The sequence below is a fragment of the Neovison vison genome, chromosome 12 (assembly GCF_020171115.1).
Source record: "Neovison vison isolate M4711 chromosome 12, ASM_NN_V1, whole genome shotgun sequence".
NCBI classification, from domain to species: Eukaryota; Metazoa; Chordata; class Mammalia; order Carnivora; family Mustelidae; genus Neogale; species Neogale vison.
The window spans coordinates 135,918,079-135,938,144 of NC_058102.1; the positions used below are offsets into that span (position 1 = coordinate 135,918,079).

General features: G+C 38.3%; 1 protein-coding gene across 2 annotated transcripts in view; it reads right to left on the reverse strand.

The window, feature by feature from the left end:
• The window catches only part of ODAD2 (outer dynein arm docking complex subunit 2), a 183,632-nt gene that overhangs the window by 112,335 nt on the left and 51,231 nt on the right, over positions 1–20,066 (reverse strand). For both annotated transcript variants that reach the window (XM_044227950.1, XM_044227949.1), the window contains exons 12-16: positions 19,775–19,984; positions 16,137–16,379; positions 15,478–15,588; positions 13,328–13,482; positions 11,545–11,787 (exon numbers count right to left, since the gene is read on the reverse strand). In XM_044227950.1, coding sequence (XP_044083885.1) covers positions 11,545–11,787; positions 13,328–13,482; positions 15,478–15,588; positions 16,137–16,379; positions 19,775–19,984 — 962 coding nt within the window. The remainder of the gene's footprint in view (positions 1–11,544; positions 11,788–13,327; positions 13,483–15,477; positions 15,589–16,136; positions 16,380–19,774; positions 19,985–20,066) is intronic.

Genomic DNA, 20,066 nt, shown 5'->3' on the forward strand with positions numbered 1-20,066 from the left:
AAAATATAAACTGAAATAAAAGAATTTCTAAAAAAAAAAGATAATGAAACCACTTTATATCAGCAATACAAGGAATATTTAAAGCATATCAAAGAAAATTCATGCACAAATTACTTTTATTATTTAAATAAAGAATGAAAATAAATCCTATAACTTCCCAGCTCAAAACATTAGGAAAAAACTACAAAATAAACCAAAAGAAAGCAACAAGGAATTAATAAAGATAAGAGATAAAAGAAATTTATGAGGCATAGAATGGTACATCTAGTTAATAAACTATTTTAAAAAATAGAAACACTATACTAGACATCTAGATCAGGAAAATACTAGAAGGAAGATTATATATACAAAAGCAAAGAAATAAGTGGTGAATAACCATTGAAAAAAGTCAAAATTTAAAAATCATAAGGTATTACTTCATAGACCACTAACTCAAATAAATTTGATAGCACCATGAAATTCATCATTTTATAAGGAAATACAGATTGCCATAAATGACCATTAGAGTAGGGAACATAAATAGAATAGATTCTGTAGAAGAACTCGAGAAAGATAATAAGGAACTAAACACATACACGCGCACACACACACACACAGAGTAGGGTCATATAATTGCATAGTAGACTTCCATTGAACCTTTAAAACTTAGGTGGTCCCATTGCTTAATAAATTATTCCACAGTATTGAAATGAAAGAAAACTTCCTAACACAAAGGAAAAAAAAGAAAAAGAAAAAAAAAACACATACACACACACAAAAAACAAAAAACAAACCCAAAGACCAATATCAGTCATGTCTTAAAATATTAAGAAACAAAAGCATATATCATACAAAGAAAACAGAACACTATAACCAAATGAAACTTGTTTCTGGAATGCAAGTTTGGTTCAGTGTTTGGAAACCCATTTAACAGCATTTACCATATTAGTAGATAAAAGGGAAAAATCATAATGAAGCATATAGAGCATAATCTCCATAAGTGTTTAAATAGCCTTTGACAAAATTCAATACTTTTCTGATTTAAAAAAAAAACATGAGTACTGTGAATTGTGTAAGACTAGTGATTCACAGACCTATACCCCTGAAACAAATAATACGTTATCTGTTAATTTTAAAAAGTAATAAAATAAAAATTGATTTTAATTTAAACTTAATATGATAAAATATATATACTTTAGTCCTCAAGACATTATTTTACTTACTAGAAAAATACTGGAGGCATTGCCACTAAAATCAGGAATAAATAGGGCAAAGAAGACCACTATCTATATCACTATCCAACATTATGCTAGGAAATTAGTTAACAAGAGAAATAAATTTAAAGAATAAGAATTTATAAAGAAGAGGTAAAGTTTTCTCTGGAATGCTCTAGAGCAAAGGTCAGCAGATTTCTTGGTAAAGGGCTAGATAGTATTTTAGTTTGTGTGGGTCATTCGGTCTCTGTCACAACTACTCAACACTGCCATTGTAGCATAAAAGCAGCTGAAAACAGTAATAAATGAATGAGCATGACTGAGTTCTGGTAAAACTTTATTAAAAGATAGGATTTGGCCCAAGGGCTATATTGTGTCAACCACTGCACTTAGACAATTAACAATAAAATGAACTCAAATGAGAGAATTCTGTAAGGTAACAGCATATAGAATTAATATATAAACTTCAGTAGTGTTCATAGAGACAATAAATTGAGGGACAAAATGGCAGAATAAAAAACATGTATGCGATCAACAAAGACAATGACATACGTAGGAATGACCCACACAAAAATTAACAAAATCCACATGAAGGAAACTTTACTCTTCACAGTGAAAAGAACGAGAGTTCAACAAATGAAGAGTTCCTATAATTTCACTATGGCTATGGAGAATGACAAGGAAAGCTGGATGAAGGGTAAATGGGAAATCTCTGTACTCTGTATCCTCTGTTTTTGCAACTCGTCCTTAAGTCTGGTGCTACTACAAAATAAAAGTTAAAAAGAACTGTTTTTAAAAAGTGAAGTTCCTGACATGTAGAAAATAAATCATATATATATATATATATATGAGACTTTATTTATTTGACAGAGCGAGAGGGCACAGGCAGACAGAGCAGCAGAGGGAGAGGAAGAAGCAGGCTCCCCACTGAGCAGGGAGCCCGATACGGGGCTTGATCCCAGGACCCTGGGATCATGACCTGAGCCGAAGGCAGAGGCTTAACCAACTGAGCTACCCAGGCGCCCCTAAATCATATATATTTCTTAAGTTTTTAGCTTCCATATTTTTTAGTTTGGAATTTTATAGTATTTTAATAGAAAATTACTTTCCCCAAAACTCAAGTGTTTTTTGTAATGTTGGTGTCATTTCATATACCTGAAGGCCAGATTACCTCCAGAAGAATTCTATATATTTAAAATAGATATTAAAAGTCAAGAAGAGAAAATTCAGCACAAATAAATCTACTTTTTCATGAACTTAGTGTGTCAGAATACCAGTTGTTCCATTTTAGATCCTAGGGAAGGGCATAATCAATATGAAATTATTTATTTTTAAGATTTTTATCTTCTTAGTTGACACAGAGAGAGAGAGTGCACAAGTAGGGGGAATAGCAGAGGGAGAGGAACAAGCAGGCTCCCCAACCAAGCAAGGAGCCTGATGCGGGGCTCGATCCCAGGACCCTAGGATCATAACCTGAGTCTAAGGCAGACACACTTAAGCACTGAGCCACTTGGGCACTCCCAATATGAAATGATTTATATTGAGTTTCTAGAAGCAATGAATTGAAGTATTGAAAAAAGTCAATAGAGCTTTAGGAAATCATTGGTTTCTTAAAAACCAGTTTTGATTCAGTAGCTAAACTGTTATTATTAAGATCTTTCTGATTCTTATTAAAAATATATATAAGGGAGGAGAACTGGGTATGCATTCTATTGTACAAAGTTAATAAAACTGTGAGTACATGTTTATCCCGCTATGTGACCTGAGTCTTAGCCACAGCCACAGACAAATCACTAAAACATAAAACTGCTAGTCATTAAAACAAGTTCCTAACCTATGAATTATATAAGACTTAACGGGGGAGAGGTATTTGTTTGTCATTTCCTTACGCTTTAATGGAAAGCTCAAAGATGCAATAAATCCTGCAAATCTAATAAGAACAGCCATGTCTGAAATATGATGCCAAGAGCAATGCTGTTTGGATTCTTACCAAACTCAAAATACTGTTTTCTGAAACTGCCTTAGTGAATTTCTAAAAACATTTGTGGGAAAACCATATTTACAAGTACAAACAGATCCATCGGCAACCTTGTTGCAGAAGGAAGGACAATTTTGTCTTTCTCTTAGGAGGCCTTCTCAGAGAATTTGTCAATCTTGAACACTTTTTCTCTTTTAAACAGTTTCTTTGTTTTTTTCAATAACTGGTTTAATTTTCTTCACAACTCTGACTGATCCTTCTCAGTTTCTTTATAGGTACTTTGGTATGTTCCTTCTTCCTGAAAGACTGGATTCAATACTTCTGTTCACTCTGCTTTCCCTTCCTCACAATCTTTCATATACAGCCAGACTCCAGTTACCAAATATTATAACACTATGTCTGATCTGCATCTCTGTCCCGAGCTTTAGACACGAATATCCAACTGACTGGTTACCGTCACCATGTGAACGTGTCATGGGAACCTCCATGTCCTCCCAAACATACCTGAATTCACCATCCATCATTATGTAATAAATGTTGGTTGGGTGCTTATCTTGAGCCTAGGACTGCAGCCGGCACTATAATGATGAGCAAATTGATTTCATTTCTCTCCTAGTGAAGTTCATTCTTCCTTCACTTGCCCTGCACGCATATTCTCTATGTTGGTAAGTGATACCGTTATCCATCTAGTTGCCAAAGTCAGAAACCTTTATGCATATGATCTCAAAGTAACATACTGTACATCTTATACTTACACAATGTGACACATCAGATTTATTCAATTTAAAAAAAAAAAAAAGAGGGTGCCTGGGTGGCTCAGTGGGTTAAGCATCTGCCTTTGGCTCAGGTCAGGATCTCAGGGTCCTGGGATTTTGTTCCATATCGGGCTCCTGCTTCCTCCTCTCTCTGCCTGCCTTGCTGCCTACCTGTGATCTCTGTCTGTCAAATAAGTAAATAAAAATCTTAAAAAAAAAAAAAAAAGAAACCTAAATATCATCCTGCACTTCTTCTTTATAACTCATGTTCAGTCATTGCCCCAGTTTTACTCATTCTTTCCCTTTATTTCTCTTTAATCTGTTGCTTTCTTTATTCTCTATTCTATTATATTCCACTGGCTTAGTTTAAGCCACCTTCACCTCTGGCCTGCAATGATCCCTTAACATGTTCCTTTGTCTCAGGTTATACTTAAATCCCTTCATTAAACTTCAATCAACTTTAAAATAAAAAACATATGTATTAGCATGATACAAAAGCCTGAGTTATAACTGCCTATGTAAACATGTAAAATGTCAATGTCACACCCTCCAAGCTCCTAACTGCGGGTTGGAATTTAGAGTGAATTATTCACCATGTAGAGGTCACTCTTCTCAATTTATAGCCAATTAAATAACAGGATAAATTTGATGCAAAAAAACCCACAAAAACAAGCAACTCCTCTATAGATGAGTACAGACACTAGACAGTCTGACTTTAATTGTCTATTTACATATTATCATTTTAAACTGCTATTAATCAAAGCTACTGCTACATGACAAACACTGGCCAACATTTACCCAGCACTTACTATGCATCAGGTACTTTACACACACTGATTCCTATAATCATTACAACACCCCAATGAGACAGGTGTCCTTACCATTCCCAATTTTATCTATGCGGTAACCAAGGCACCAAGTAGTTTAATAATTTGCCAAAGGAAACATTTGGTAAGTGGTAAGACCGGCATCTCAGCAATGGCTCCAGAACCAATGTTCTTTTTTATTAAGATTTTTTTATTTGGGGGGAGGGAAGAGGGAGAGGTAGAGAAAGAATCTCAAGCAGACCCGGTGCTTAGCATGGGAGGTCTACTCAGGGCTCGATCTCGGGACCCTGAGATCATGACCTGAGCCGAAACCAAAGACTGGACGCTTCACTGACTGAGCCACCCAGGCTCCCCTGGAATCTGTCTTGTTAATCAGTATACTATACAGAACAAAAGGGGATTGTGCAGGGTATTAAACAAGAACTGAGATTTTGTAAAGATGATACATATTTGCCATATGGATTATATAGAAAAATATAAAGAAAAAAAAAGAAATGATCACAAATCCTGCCATTCAGAAATAATAATCATTGATAACTGATGTAAATGATTCTGGATCCTTCTTTATGTCTGAAGCTGGAGAACAGGATGGATGGGTAGATAAGAGAGGTAGAAAATGGATGGATAGATGATAAACAAATAGATAAAAGGATGTTGTATATAGTACCTCCTGATTCATTTATATGAAAGATGATAAAATTTGCACACTGATTTACCCAACTTGAATTTGTTTTTATTGTTGTCAGTTGTATTATTAAATTATTAGTAGTAATATCTATAAAATGTAGATGATTCCCCTAATGATAACTCCTCCATTGTTTCTTAGTCTAATATTTAATTAAATTTCAGTGGTTTCCACTGATACTGTTTATCCATATTTTGCTGTTCTGAAATACTGAGTAATTTCTTTTTTTTTTTTAAAGATTTTATTTATTCATTTGACAGACAGAGATCACAAGTAGGCAGAGAGGCAGGCAGAGAGAGAGAGGAAGAGAAGCAGGCCTCCTGCTGAGCAGAGAGCCCGATGCGGGGCTCGATCCCAGGACCCTGGGATCATGACCTGAGCCGAAAGCAGTGGCTTTCACCCACTGAGCCACCCAGGCGCCCCGACATTGAGTAATTTCTTGATTGACTTTCTGTAATTCGCAGTTTTTTCAAGAAGGGCTAGTATGGTACTCACTAATTCCTTGTGTGATTGAGAATGTGCTACTACCTTCATATTTGAAGAACAACTTGGATGTAACATTCTTGAGTAATATTTCTTCTATGTCAGAATGTTAATCTGAGGCATTTGATCCTCCCTTCAATGTCTTTTGACCTTTAAAGAAGTTGTGGAGAAGGGTGAAGACCTTCTGTCCTCATGGTTTGTTCTTTTGCCTAGATATACTCACTTTCCCTTTCCTTTTGAAACACAAGCAGATTTATCAGGATGCATTACTATTGGCCATTCTGTATCAATATTGCTGGGGTCTTTTTGGGTCTTCTGACCTACAGATTCACACAAAAATTTTTCTTCCATTGTTAGCTTTAATTAAGATCATCGTCCATTGGTTCCAAACTCTTCTTAAAGAATACCCATTATGTTTAAGTTGGGTCTCCTTGAGTTCTGTATTGATCAACTCCTTTATTGTAATTTTAATATATTCTTCATTTTATGTTTCCTATATGCCACATGCCTGTGCTTGCGATTGTTTATCATACTTCTTTTACATATATTCAGGCTTTAAGTTCAATAATTTTTTATTTCTCTTTTGAGCTCTGGCTACTAGCTTGTCACAACAATTTAAGTTATTTTATAAAGTCTTTTTGTAAAATTTGATGTGATTTCTTTTGGCTCTTTATTAAGAGGTAGTATACTGCCTTAATAGCCTTGTGATTGTGGGAAAATTATTTGCCTGAGTCTATCTGTTTCCTTTTATGATGGAATTACCTCAAAAACAATCCTACAAAAATCTGCAATTCTCTTTACCTTGTGAACAAATCTCTTCCATTCAGTTTTGAGCATTCAAACAGTCAATCTGGCTTACTCCAGACCTCTAAAAATGTATAGCTTCATTGTGTTGCAATCCGGCAATCATCATCTCTAGTATCCTTTTCACTCCAAAGGGTCTCCAGCAGTCTCCTTGGGCCAGAAGACTGTTGTAGACAGTATAAAATGACATGTCCACGTGACTTTTCCTTAGGCTCCACTTCTGGTGTTTTATAATGCAAAACTAGCTCTCTGATGGGAAATTCCTCACTTCTACCAAGGCCTATTCACTCCCTTAGTCTCTGCCATGAAGACAAAAGAAAAACGTTGGCTATGCATTTCATAGCCATGACACTTATTTGGGGGGAAATCTCAAGATACAAAGAGGCATGTGTTCGCTGTCAGCATATTACATGCAGATCAGTAATTTACCTACATTCTGAAAGTGTGTTTTCACACATAAGATTTGGAACTGTGGAGATTTCCTTGTTGTTGTTTTTTTCCCCATTTTTCTTCTTTTTTGTAGTTTTCATATTAAGCAGAAATCAAATGTTTTATAAAATTATTCAAACTACTACCATATATTTATAAATAAATGCTGATTTACTGCCATTTCATCATCTACTCTAGCATTCGAAAACTGTCTGTCTCCCCAAGTCAGTCAAAAGGTCCTTGAGGCCTACTGTTTATTACTGAGTTGTTCTTTCATTACATTTTGTTGCTTCAAAACCTACATTAAGATTCGGAATAAGAAAAGCACGTAGCTGTTTTCTCTGGATTTTTCTTGAATGGGGTCAAGTGAAAAATCAATAAATATAATAATTTATAGTTATATTAAAAAGGGTTTGAAAGCTTGTTGTGAGGGGCGCATGGGTGGCTCAGTGGGTTAAAGCCTCTGCCTTCGGCTCAGGTCATGATCTCCAGGTCCTGGGATCGAGCCCCGCATCAGGCTCTCTGCTCAGCAGGGAGCCTGCTTCCCTTCCTCTCTCTCTCAGCCTGCTTCTCTGCCTACTTGTGATCTCTGTCTGTCAAATAAATAAATAAAATCTTAAAAAAAAAAAAGAACGCTTGTTGTGAAAGTAATGTAATGATGAGATTTAGAAATAATTTTTGGGTTTCAACTAGATAACCTAGTAATGACTTATGTGGAAATCATTAAATCTGAGATATAGAAGAGAGGAAGGGGCTTTTTTTTTTTGCAAGAATGAATTCTAATCTATATATATGAAATGTGATATGTTTACTATTTATAATAGGAACAGAATAGAAAACCCAGAAATAAACCCACAGTTTTGTGTTCAGTTAGTCTTTGACAAAGGAGGAAAGAATATGCAATGGGAAAAACACAGTCTCTTCACCAAATGGTGTTGGGAGAACTGGATAGTTACATGCAAATGAATGAAACTGGACCACTTTCTTATACTATATACAAAAGTAAACTCAAAATGGATGAAAAAACCTAAATGTGAGACCTGAAGCCATAAAAATCCTTGAAGAGAGTGCAAGCAGTGATTTCTGACATCAGCCATAGCAACATTTCCTAGATATGTCTCCTGAGGCAAGGGAAATAAAAGCAAAAATAAACTATTGGGACCTCATCAAAATAAAATCTTTTGCACAGCAAAGGAAACAATAAAACTAAAAGGCACCCTACTGAAAGAGAAGATGTTTGCAAATGACATATCCAATAAACAGTAAAGATGATGTGGTTCATATATACACTGGAATATTACTCAGCCATCAGAAAGGATGAACACCCACCATTCACACCAACATGGATGGAATTGGAGGGGATTATGTTAAGTGAAATAAGTCAAGCAGAGAAAGACAATTATCATATGGTCTCACTCATATGTGAAACATAAGGAATAGCGTAGAGTACCACAAGGGAAGGAAGGAAAAACTGAATGGGAAGAAATCAAAGGGAGACAAACCATGAGAGACTCTAGACTCTGGGAACCAAAGTGAAGGTTCCAGAAGAGAGGGGAGTGGGAGGATGGGGTAACCTGGTGATGGGTATTAAGGAGAGCAGGTGTTGTGATGAGCACTGGGTGTTATACACAACTAATGAATTGTTGAGCACTACATCAAAAACTAATGATGTACTACATGCCTTCTAATTGAATACAATTTTATACACACACACACACACACACACCCCTACACACACACAGAAATGGGATGAAATGAAGAAAGGTTGTCAGACTCAGTCTATAGGACAGGCCAGTAGAGCTATCCAGCTGCCCAATAATGTGGTGTTATTTCTTACATAGCCAGGATTCCTGGGGGTCCAGGAATCAAGGGATGGAAACGAGAGTGGGACCTACTACTTACTAGTACCACTGGCGACCCACTAGCAAATGTTTTTTCTTCTTGTTCCTGTGACCTTACACTTTGCTGGTTTAGAGGTCTTGGTTCCAAAGCAGGGAATGCTTCCACCAGGAGACCCAACAACGATTCCAGTGAACTGCAAGTTAAACCTGCCTCCCAGCCATTTTGGCCTCCCCATGCCTCCAAACCAATAAGCAACAGAGAGAGTTACTGTGTTGGTTGGAGGGACTGATCCCAATTATCAAAGGGAAACTGGACTGCCACTGCACAATAGGGGTAAACAGGAGATCCCTTAAGGCGTCTCTTAAGTATTACCATGCCCTGTGATTACAGTTGATGGAAAACTACAACAACCCCATCTAGGCAGGACTACTTATGGCCCAGACCCTCAGGAATGAAGGTTTGGGTTACCCCACCACGTAAAGAACCACAATAAACTAAAGTGCTTGCTGAGAGCAAAGGGAATATTGAATGGGCAATGAAAGAAGGTAGTTGTAAATACCAGCTATGACTCCATGGCCAGTTACAGAATGAGTATTGTACTTGTCATGAATATTCCTTCCTTATTTTGTTATGAATATTTCTGTGTGTATCTTTTTCCCCTCCTTTATCCTTTTATCATGTAACACAAGATATATTAACTTTATGTCATAGTTTTTAAGGATGCTCAATTTTATATCAGAGTATTTAAGTAACAGGACATCAAGGAGAAGAGTAAACATCATCTAAGAAGCTTGCTTCCTCAACTGGGAAAAGGATTAGTGAGTTTTCAGTGGCACACTGGATAGTTATATAGTGTTAGGCAGGGATATGGCCTGGTTATTATCTCTCTATAGAGATTAAGCATGGTTTAAGGAGATGCATGAATGGGGACCAAGTTGACAAAGGGTGGATATGTGATGGTTAACGTTTATCTGTCAACTTCGACTGGTTTAAGGGCTGCCCAGACATTTGGTTACACTTTTGTTTGAGAGAAAGAAAGCACATACCAGCAGGGCAGGGAGGGCCAGAGGGAGAGGGAGAGAGAGAATCCTACTCCATGCTGAGGAGAGGTCTCGTGACCCTGAGATTAAGACCTAAGCCAAGATCAAGAATCGGATACTCAACTCTCAGAGCCACTCAGATACCTGTAGTCAAAGGTTAATTTGTATATTTCTGTGAAGGTGCCTTTGGGATGAGATTGATATTTAAAGTGGTGTACTTTGAAGCAGAGAGAGTCAATTATCATATGGTTTCACTTATTTGTGGAGCATAACAAATAGCATGGAGGACAAGGGGTGTTAGAGAGGAGTAGGGAATTTGGGTAAATTGGAAGGGGAGGTGAACCATGAGAGACTATGGACTCTGAAAAACAGTCTGAGGGGTTTGAAGTGGCGGGGGGGTGGGAGGTTGGGGTACCAGGTGGTGGGTATTATAGAGGGCACGGCTTGCATGGAGCACTGGGTGTGGTGAAAAAATAATGAACAATGTTTTTCTGAAAATAAATAAATTGGAAAAAAAAATAAATAAAGTGGTGCACTTTGAATATAGCAGATTATCCTCCATAATGTTGGTGGGCCTCATCCAATCAGTTGAAGGCCTTAATAGAAAAAGGCTGACTGCCTCTAAACAAGAAGGAATTCTTCCAGCAGACTGCCTTTGACCTCAAAATGAAGCTCTTTCCTGAGTCTCCAGCCTGTCAGACTCCCCCATCAGAAGGGGGAACTTGTCAAGCCTCCACAATCATGTGAGCCAGTTCCTTAAATCTGTCCCCCCTACGCCTCCTACCTTTGTCATCCTGTTGATTCTGCTTCTCTGGAGAACCCTCATGCAATAGCTTTGGCCCATATGGTTCCTCCCTTTCTGGACTTCATATATATATGAAGTATTAGTATATACTTCACACACACATATTTCATATAAATATATGTAATCTATACACAAATACACGTTTGTGTGTATGTGTGTGTGTATAAAATCTTGCTATTATTCTTAAGTTGTATAATATTTAAGTCTTTTCTTCCTAATTAGAGAGGAATTTGCTCAAGGACCAAGATCACAGCTTAAAATCCTTTGTCTTTCTCCCTCATTGGTTCGCAGCTCTTGTTAGGTGCTCAAAATATGTTTGCTGAATTGAATTGAAAAACAAAAAAAGATACTAGGGGAATGCTACCTAGAACTACCTAGGGTCTCAGTTAGAGAGAGAGAGAATTCTTCCTTAGGAAGCAGAGAAAAATTTTGTTGATTGTATGAAGGTTTCTGGGTGGGATATTAATTACTGGGAATGTTAAATTCCTCCCAATAAGCCCAGTCTCAGCCCTCTAGCTCATCCAAGGGAACAATCTGGCTCTGTTAACTCATGACTGGTCAACTTGTGGTTATTTATATGGAAATCCACTTTACTTTCTCACCATTTGTGCATGCCAATTCTAAGTGATGACACTGTTCTATGACAACCTGAGTATTTCCCTAAAACTCTCAAATAAAATCTTTCTGTGGCTAGGCTACTTACGCCATACTTTCGGGTTCTGCTGCACAAGCACCAACTGCTTTTGTGACGTTGACAAGAAGAGTTTGGTTTATTCCAACGAGGAGGTTCACAAGTGGTTGAATGCCACCACATTTCCGGACAAGGACTCGGTTTTCATATTCCTGACAACATTCCCCCAGTGCACCAACCACGTTCACAAGTACTTCTTCAGGCTGGTCAGTTAAAAGTCCCACCAAGGTCTCAATGGCTTTGTATTCCCGAAACCTGTGTTCATCACAAGAAAAAGAGGTGGGGGGAGGAAAAGAGGAGAACAATATTACTTTTGGTATAAAATTAGCTAATATTAATAGCACAAAATTGCTGAATGACAACTATATGCTCATTCAGTCCTTACAAAAACCCTATGATGCAGGTACTACCACAATCCCCACTATCAGAAAGCTAATTTGAAGCTTTGTAAATAGTGAAGCTGACATCGACATCCGGCCATCTGCACCTTTAATCTCTACACTGTACAGACCCTAAGACAACTACAACTTCATCCACATCAGTGTCAGTGATTCTACTATGCTATGGGTGTTTTCCTCATGTCACAGAGACTATTTAACAGGAACAAAACAACATAAGCCTACTTTGTGTTAAGTAAGACAATTTCTTGTTAGAATCATCACACTAAGGGGCTCATGGAGGGCTCAGTCAATTGAGTGTCCCAACTCTTCTTTTCAGGTCAGGTCCTAATCTCAGCGTGGTGAGATTGAGCCCCAAACTGGGTTCTGTTCTCAGAGGGGAGTCTGCTTGAGATTTTCTCTCTCTCTCTCTCTCTCCCGCTTTGCCCCTCCTTCCACTCATGTGTACTCTTTCTTTCTCTCAAATAAACGAATAAATCTTTGAAAAAAAAAATCATCGCACTGAGACAAAGAGTTGCCTCAGAATATCCATCATAGAGTATGAGAACTCTAAAAGTACACAGGGATAAATTTGAATATTAAATAAATCTGGGGGCGCCTGGGTGGCTCAGTGGTTTAAGCCTCTGCCTTTGGCTCAGGTCATGATCTCAGGATCCTGGGATCAAGACCCTCATCGGGCTCTCTGCCTGGCAGGGAGACTGCTTCCTCCTCTCTCTCTCTGCCTTCCTCTCTGCCTACTTGTGATCTCTGTCAAATAAATAAATAAAATCTTTTAAAAAAATAAATCTGATGATCATAAAGTTTACAAATACTTTAAAAGTTAATGAAATCATTTGAAAATGGCTGTTCTTTAACAGATTAGTTAGCATTTTGCTGATTTATCTTGTTTATCTTTTAAAAAGGAATAAAGAGTGGAACCACTTCCATCTATAAAGATTCAGTGGGAAATACATCCCTCATCTTCTTCAATTAGAGTTGCTTGTCATTTATATGGCTGCCCGTAAGTAAAAGAGCCCATTTACACAGATAGATTACATCAGCAAGTCCCTTAGTACTTAGTACTAAGTGAGGCACAAGAAACCATTGCCAGGTGGTGGGATGGGAAGTAGAAGTCTTTCATTTAAAAAAAATACCTTAATCCTGCCAAATTAGTCTAGAATGTATGTGTATGAAAGCTAGAGGTGTAACATTAGGATTGACTCTATTAAAATAACATTACAGGAATGTGTTTCAGTGGCCATATTTTTTATGCATTTACACTTTATTTAGAAACATTTATATCTTAATGAGAGAAGACGTTAGTTGAAGGATACACAGTGTAGCTTCTGTGAGCTAAGAATACAGCTCTTCCTCAATGGCCATATTTTTCTCACAGACTATTGAATGGCTTCTCTTACTTGGTCACATTCTCTTTGCTGATGGAACATTTCCATATTGCCCCCGTGACCGCAGCCAACCGTTCTTTATTGTCAGTGTTATTGAGCAGACTGGCCAGGGGTTTAAGTCCTCCATGCAGCCTCACCAGGTCACGGGTTTCCTTATCTTCGGCACACTACACAAAAAGTCAGGGCAGAGGCTGTCAGTGATGAAGGCATATCAAGCTTTCAGTGATTGCTAACGAGGCTGTCATTCTAGTGGCTATGAAACTTCTTTTCAGAAGTATCATTTTCTGAAGGGGCCTCCAAGTAAAATATCATTCTTCTCTGTACTGGCAGCTCTCTGACATTGTCTCTCTTCCCTTACATGATTTTGGCAATGTCTAGAAGTTTCTACATACTTAGAAATTCTGCCAAGCCATTCTGAGGTAGTGTGTGCTTTCACCAACAGAGAGAGAGGTTGGTAAGAGACCGAGAATGCCACATGCGTGGATGGAGGATTTCTGCAGTCATGCAACCCACAGTCTTAGGAAAATATAGTGAAGATTCATGAGTGATAAAGCTTTCGTCTGATCTTCAATGACCCCCAAAAGCTGAGAGATGAGTATTTCCCTAATAGAGTTTCTATGCTCAGAGCAGTGAGTATATCAATAGCAAATGATATTATATTCACATATGTTTATCCATACTTGTGTCATCCTTTGAAATAAATATGTACTGCAGAGACATTCCCAGCTGACCACACTTCCCAGGTTACAGAGCAAAAAGATGATAAATTTAGCGCAGATATATTATCATCCAAGGCATTCAGTGGTCTCTGAGGCCACATGATACAGGTACATGTGATGCATCATCCCTGAGGGCCACCAAAAGAAATCCTCACCGGAATGCACCACAAGGCATCTGCTATGTTTATCTTCTATTTATGACTTTTGGTTTTGGTTCAGTTGCAACTTTTAAAAAATTAATCCCTATTTCCAACCAATCCTTTATAGTTACTCATACGAAGCATATATGCAAGTCAAGGCTATATATCCTCGTTATGAACTGAGTTACGTTCCCTTAAAACTGATATATGTCAAAGCATATAACCCCCATACCTCAGAGTGTAACCATGTTTGAAGATAAGGTCTTTAAAGAGGTATTAAGGTTAAACAAGATCACGGAGGTAGGCTCTAATCCAATATGACTGGTGTCCTTAGAAGAAGAAAATACTAGGATACAGAGGAAGGAACATGTGGAGACAGAGGGAGAACAACATGTGAACGTGAAGATGGCCATCCATAAGCCAAGTCCTTAGAAGGAACCAATGCTGTTAACAGCTTGATCGCAAACTTGTAACCTCCAGAACTATAAGGAAATGAACTTCTGTTATTTAAGCCAGCCAATGTGTGGTATTTTGTTATGACAGCCCAAGAAAACAATACTCGACTGACATGAACCCTTTTCTCTGACTCTGTCTTTTTGGCATACCCTCACTGTGCATGTTTTAAAATGCATTCCTCTAGGAAACTTTCTCTGATAGGTAGAATCTAGAAATTTCCTCTGATGACCAATAGCCAGCCATCTAATTTGTCAAGGCCATCTTTTCTCCTGTTTTCTCATATACTATGAAATGCATAACTCACAGAAAGTTAATGAAGATTAAAATACATTAATAAAAAGATAAAACAGGAATACACATAAACACCCACACAAAAGCACACACTCAAGGGCACGGATTGCATGGAGCACTGTGTGTGGTGCAAAAATAATGAATACTATTATGCTGAAAATAAATAAAAAATAAATTTAAAAAAAAAAAAAGCACACACTCATTCGTCCATCCATCTTGTTTTGGCAGAAGGTAAAGTTCCCAAGTCCAGCATGTTTGAATAGGGTAACTAAACAGCAATGTAAAGGCACCATGTATATATTTAGTTATTTTACACTAAGTAACTTGTTTGAGGAAACAAAGATATAGAAGTGGCTTCCAGAAATGTGATAATCAAGACATGTTGGAGCAGGTTTCTCTTTTACATATACAGGCATCTGCAATTAGCACAGGACAGTGGTTCTCAGACCTGTATGTGTGGGAAAAATCCCTTGGGGGGTTCTTGTTAAAAATGAAGATTCCTATTCCAATCCCCAGAGAATGAGACCTCACGTTAACTATCTAAAGTCCGCCGTACCTGATAGATGGCCATGGCACAGTGTTCCTGCAATTGTTCATTCTCACTATTTAGGTTCTTTACCAGATTTTCAATTATCCTTTCTGCTTTGATTGCAGCTCGGTAGTTTTCCTAGGAATACAAATTTAAATATTGACATGCATAATGTATGAATAGAAGTATCTATTTATATGTAATAATAATTATGCCAAGCAAACTTTCTTTTTTTTTTTTTTTAAGATTTTATTTATTTATTTGACAGAGAGAGATCACAAGCAGACAGAGAGGCAGGCAGAGAGGGAGATAGAGGGAAGCAGGCTCCCTGCTGGGCAGAGAGTCCGATGCGGGACTCTATCCCAGGACCCCGAGATCATGACCTGAGCCGAAGGCAGCGGCTTAACCCACTGAGCCACCCAGGCGCCCCCAAGCAAACTTTCTTAAACGCTAAAGTCCAAGATTAACACAACTATATAGTAAGAGAATTTAGTCAGCATTTTCAGAAATACATCACACAGGTACCAATTTAATGTTCTATTAGTTTCATCTTCTCTTTCTAAAAGACTACTGACTCTCAAAAAAAAAAAAAAATCCTTAGCAGTCACGATAACCTTAAAAATTGTTTTTCAGCTAAAGAAAGTTAAGGTAAATGAAAGCAAGGGAAGCAGAGCTGGCTTGAGTACCTCTGATGCACATTCTTGTAATGTCCCCACCACTGGAATTAGCATGTTCTCATGCGAAGTCTTCAGTAAGCCAGCCAACAAAGGAATGCCGCCAGCTTTACGAATGGCTTCTTTATTCACGTGACTCTTACTGCAGCTCCATAATGCCAGCGCCCCACAGCGAGCTACTTCCACGTCTCTGGCATCATACAGACTTGACTGAGCCGGTTCTTGTGAATTGTGTGCACAGTCGAGTAGAGCGACCTACAAGAACAGATAAATACGATGTACATGGGAATCTTTAAAACAAAACAATGTACCCTGCAAACAGCTCCATGGCTGCTATCTGGCTAACCTCCATCAAACATAAGAATACTTTTATGGATAAGGTTTCATACTACTCAGTAGTCAGTGAAAGCAAAGAAACAAACCCTTCAAAATACCTTCCTCCAGATTTGGGAGGCTTTATAGTTCCTTCCCACAAGAAATTTAATCTTACCAAGATTGTACTAATATAGCTGTAACATTTACATTAGGAAGAGTTGTATACTACATCCTCAGCCCTGGTATCTCACAAAATGAGGCTCCCTAAAGCCATTAGGACTTTCTAATGAGAACTGAATGGCCTGTATATTCTCAAAACCATGAGACCTCTTCTGAGGTTATGGCTCTCTACCGGTACTACTGAAACCAACCGATCCACATGGCATAGCACCACGATCTTTTCTTTTCTTTCCAATAACCAAAGCCACCAGAGACCTTAAAGTAAAGGCAATTTATATAGAAACAGCAGGATGTTAGGGCGCTCCCCAGAGGACGTGAAGTCGGGGCTCCCAGGGCTGTTTTTATCCTATGCGTGTCTACTCCATTCTTCTACCTCTGCAGGCCAGATTCCATGGATATGTCCACATAATCGTGACCACCAATCCTCAGTTTAGAAAAGAGTAGTCCAGACTGAGTAGAACCTCTGATTCCTAATTCCAAATTCCTGGGAGAGAAATCTGGTGGGACTGGCTTGAGTCAGGTGGACACTCCCCTGTACATTCATCATAACAGGGACATATGTTTATTTATATTGATGTTCCTGCCATCTGTGTTTCTATACTTGACATTTCAATAAACGTTTGAAGTGGTTTTCAGTGAAAGGGTCAAGTACACCATACATCCAGAGGTATGTGGAAATGGCCACAGGAGTAACAACGCTGAATCTTAAAATCTTTTCCTACCTGGATGTGTTCTCCACGCTTGCTCAAACACCCAAGTTTCTATTGGGTGTGTCTCTTCAGAGACTCAACCCCATCTAAGTGTCCAAACACTATGGCCACTATACCCCTTCCTGCCTGCTCTGATCTGACCTCCATTCCCTTGCTCTGATGTCATAACCAGCTCACTGCTCTGTACTGAGTGATCTCCCTCACTTCCAGTTTTGGCTGGGGACTCGTGTGTGTATGTCACCTACCCTCACTTAGTTAGCAAACCAAAAAAGGATCCCTAATCCTGGTCTTTCTCAGATGTGTTCTCAACCTAGCAATTATGAGTCTATTAATGCCTGATCCATTACCATGCTTCCTGTTTCCAATTTAGCTATCATTTAAGATTATATTAAAACATGTGGCATTATCTAATGGACTAAGTAAGTGCAGTTGTCCAATTCTAGTTCCTTGAATGTGATATATAAGACTCCCATAAAAATAAATTTTAGTTTTAAGTTACATTATTCATTCTTATAATTTAATGTGAGAACTTCCATTAGACAGCCACATCAGTCAACCGTATGACTTCATTATTTAAGCAGAATACTGATAATCACTGTAATAATTACCTTTCCCCCAACATTTTATTATGAAAAAATTTCAAACATACACAAAGGCTAAAAGAACTATATGGTAATTATGCAGCAAATCATGTATTATACCACCTAGATTCTATAATTAACATAGTCATATCTGTTTTATCACATAGCTAACCAGCTACTTACCCACCCACCTGGCCATAAGTCTTATTTTTGAAGCAAATAATTATACTCTATAGTACTCTATAGATTACATGTGGATTCAGAGGTCCCCAATTTACAATGGTTCAACTTATTTTTCAACTTCACCATGGTGTGAAAGTGGCATGCATTCGGTAGGAATCCTACTTGGAATTTCGAACTTTCGAGCTAGCGATATGCAGGTTACACTCTTGTGATGCTGGGCAGCGGCAGTGAGCCTCAGCTCTGTCAGCCCCACCATCCCAAGGGTAAACACTGGTGCCCTTACAGCCATCCTGCACCCATACAGCCATTCTGTTTTCACTTTCAGTACAGTTTTCCATAAGTCACAGGAGACATCAATACTTCATTATAAAATCAGCTTTGTGTTAGATGACTTTGCCCACGTTTAAGGCAAATACAAGTATTCTGAGCACGTTTAAGGCAGGCAAGGTAATCTAGGATGTTCAGTAGATTAGCTGTATTAAATACATTTCTATTTATGATATTTTCAACTTCTAATGGGTTTATCGGGACATATAACTCCATTGTGAGTCAAGGAAGAGCTGTACACAGAATCTCTTAATTTCGGAAGACATGTCACTACGGATGAATTCACCTCAAATGCATATTGATTCAATACATATTTATTAACCCTTCATATGTGTAAGGTACTGGGCTACGTGTTGTGAATGACACTGAGATGAATAAGACATGTCTCTCGTCTTAAGGAGCTTTGAGCACAGAAGTGGAGACCGTCCAGAATGGTAAAAGCTGTAGGAGGAACATGGGGTCTACCGATCCTTCCAAAGGCGGATGAAAAGGCACTTCCATACTGCCCTGTATCTCCTTGACGTGAGTGTTGAGCAGAATGCTCACTTCTTTCTTTCAGGGATAGTTATTGATAGAACCATTTTTTTAATGATAAAGGTAACACTTATACAACATATTGGCAAATGTGGGAAATTATGAGGAAAAATTGATAGTTATTTCAGAGGAAAGTGAAAAACTGTGAGCTGTGAACAGTTTTGTGTATTTATTTCACGTTTTTATAAAAAAGCTGTTACAGACTTGTGAGGTAGGTCTCTGAAAATTTTGATCATAGGTGTCAGTCAGTTTTTGATCCTGTCGGAGTTTTATATAATATTATTTATACATTTATTCCTTGCCACTAAATATACTTTGAAAATGCAATACTGATCGCTGACTACACGTTTCCTGGAGGCATTGTTCCTGGGACTTTACCGCTCTCATATTGTAAACACACTGTTTTCAGTAACAATGAGATGACTAAGCATCTGCAGGTCTGATGGTCTCCTTGGGGGGCAGACCTCATAGTGAGGTCACCACAGCAGAGAAAATGGATGACCAGAGCCCTTTCTAACAGGGTCTCCACCCCCTCACCCACTTTGCACGTGCCACACACAAATGTATTCCCACCAATGCGGTAGGTGCAAATTACATCTCTTTTTTAAACATATGTTTCTTTGAAAAAGAAGGTCAGACATGTTTTCTGGCCAGTTGCTAACGTCAATATACAACAATAATTTTCAAGGACATTACACAAAAAGAAGGTTCCCAGAACACACATATTTAACATCCGGAAGAGGCCAGGAAGGACAGCAAGGAGGTGACGTTTTGGTGGCAGGGGGGGGGGTGTGCTGGTGGTGGTACCAGCAGTACTCACCAGTTTGGTGATGCCCCCGTGGCGTCTCACTGCCCGTCGGGCTCTTCTAAACTTGGCCACATTTGCGATTGTCTCAGCTGCCAGGCATTTCAGACTCTTATGTGGAGAATCAAGTATATTAACCATAATTGGTAAGCCCCCAAGGTCAACAATATTACGTCTGATTTGCGGATTATGACTGATTTCCTTTAGGATTTTTAATGAACCAATCTAATGAGAAAATAGAAGTTAGAGGTGAAAATAAGGGCTTAATACATAACCAGTGCTAGAGTTTTAAAAATTCCAAGTCGGC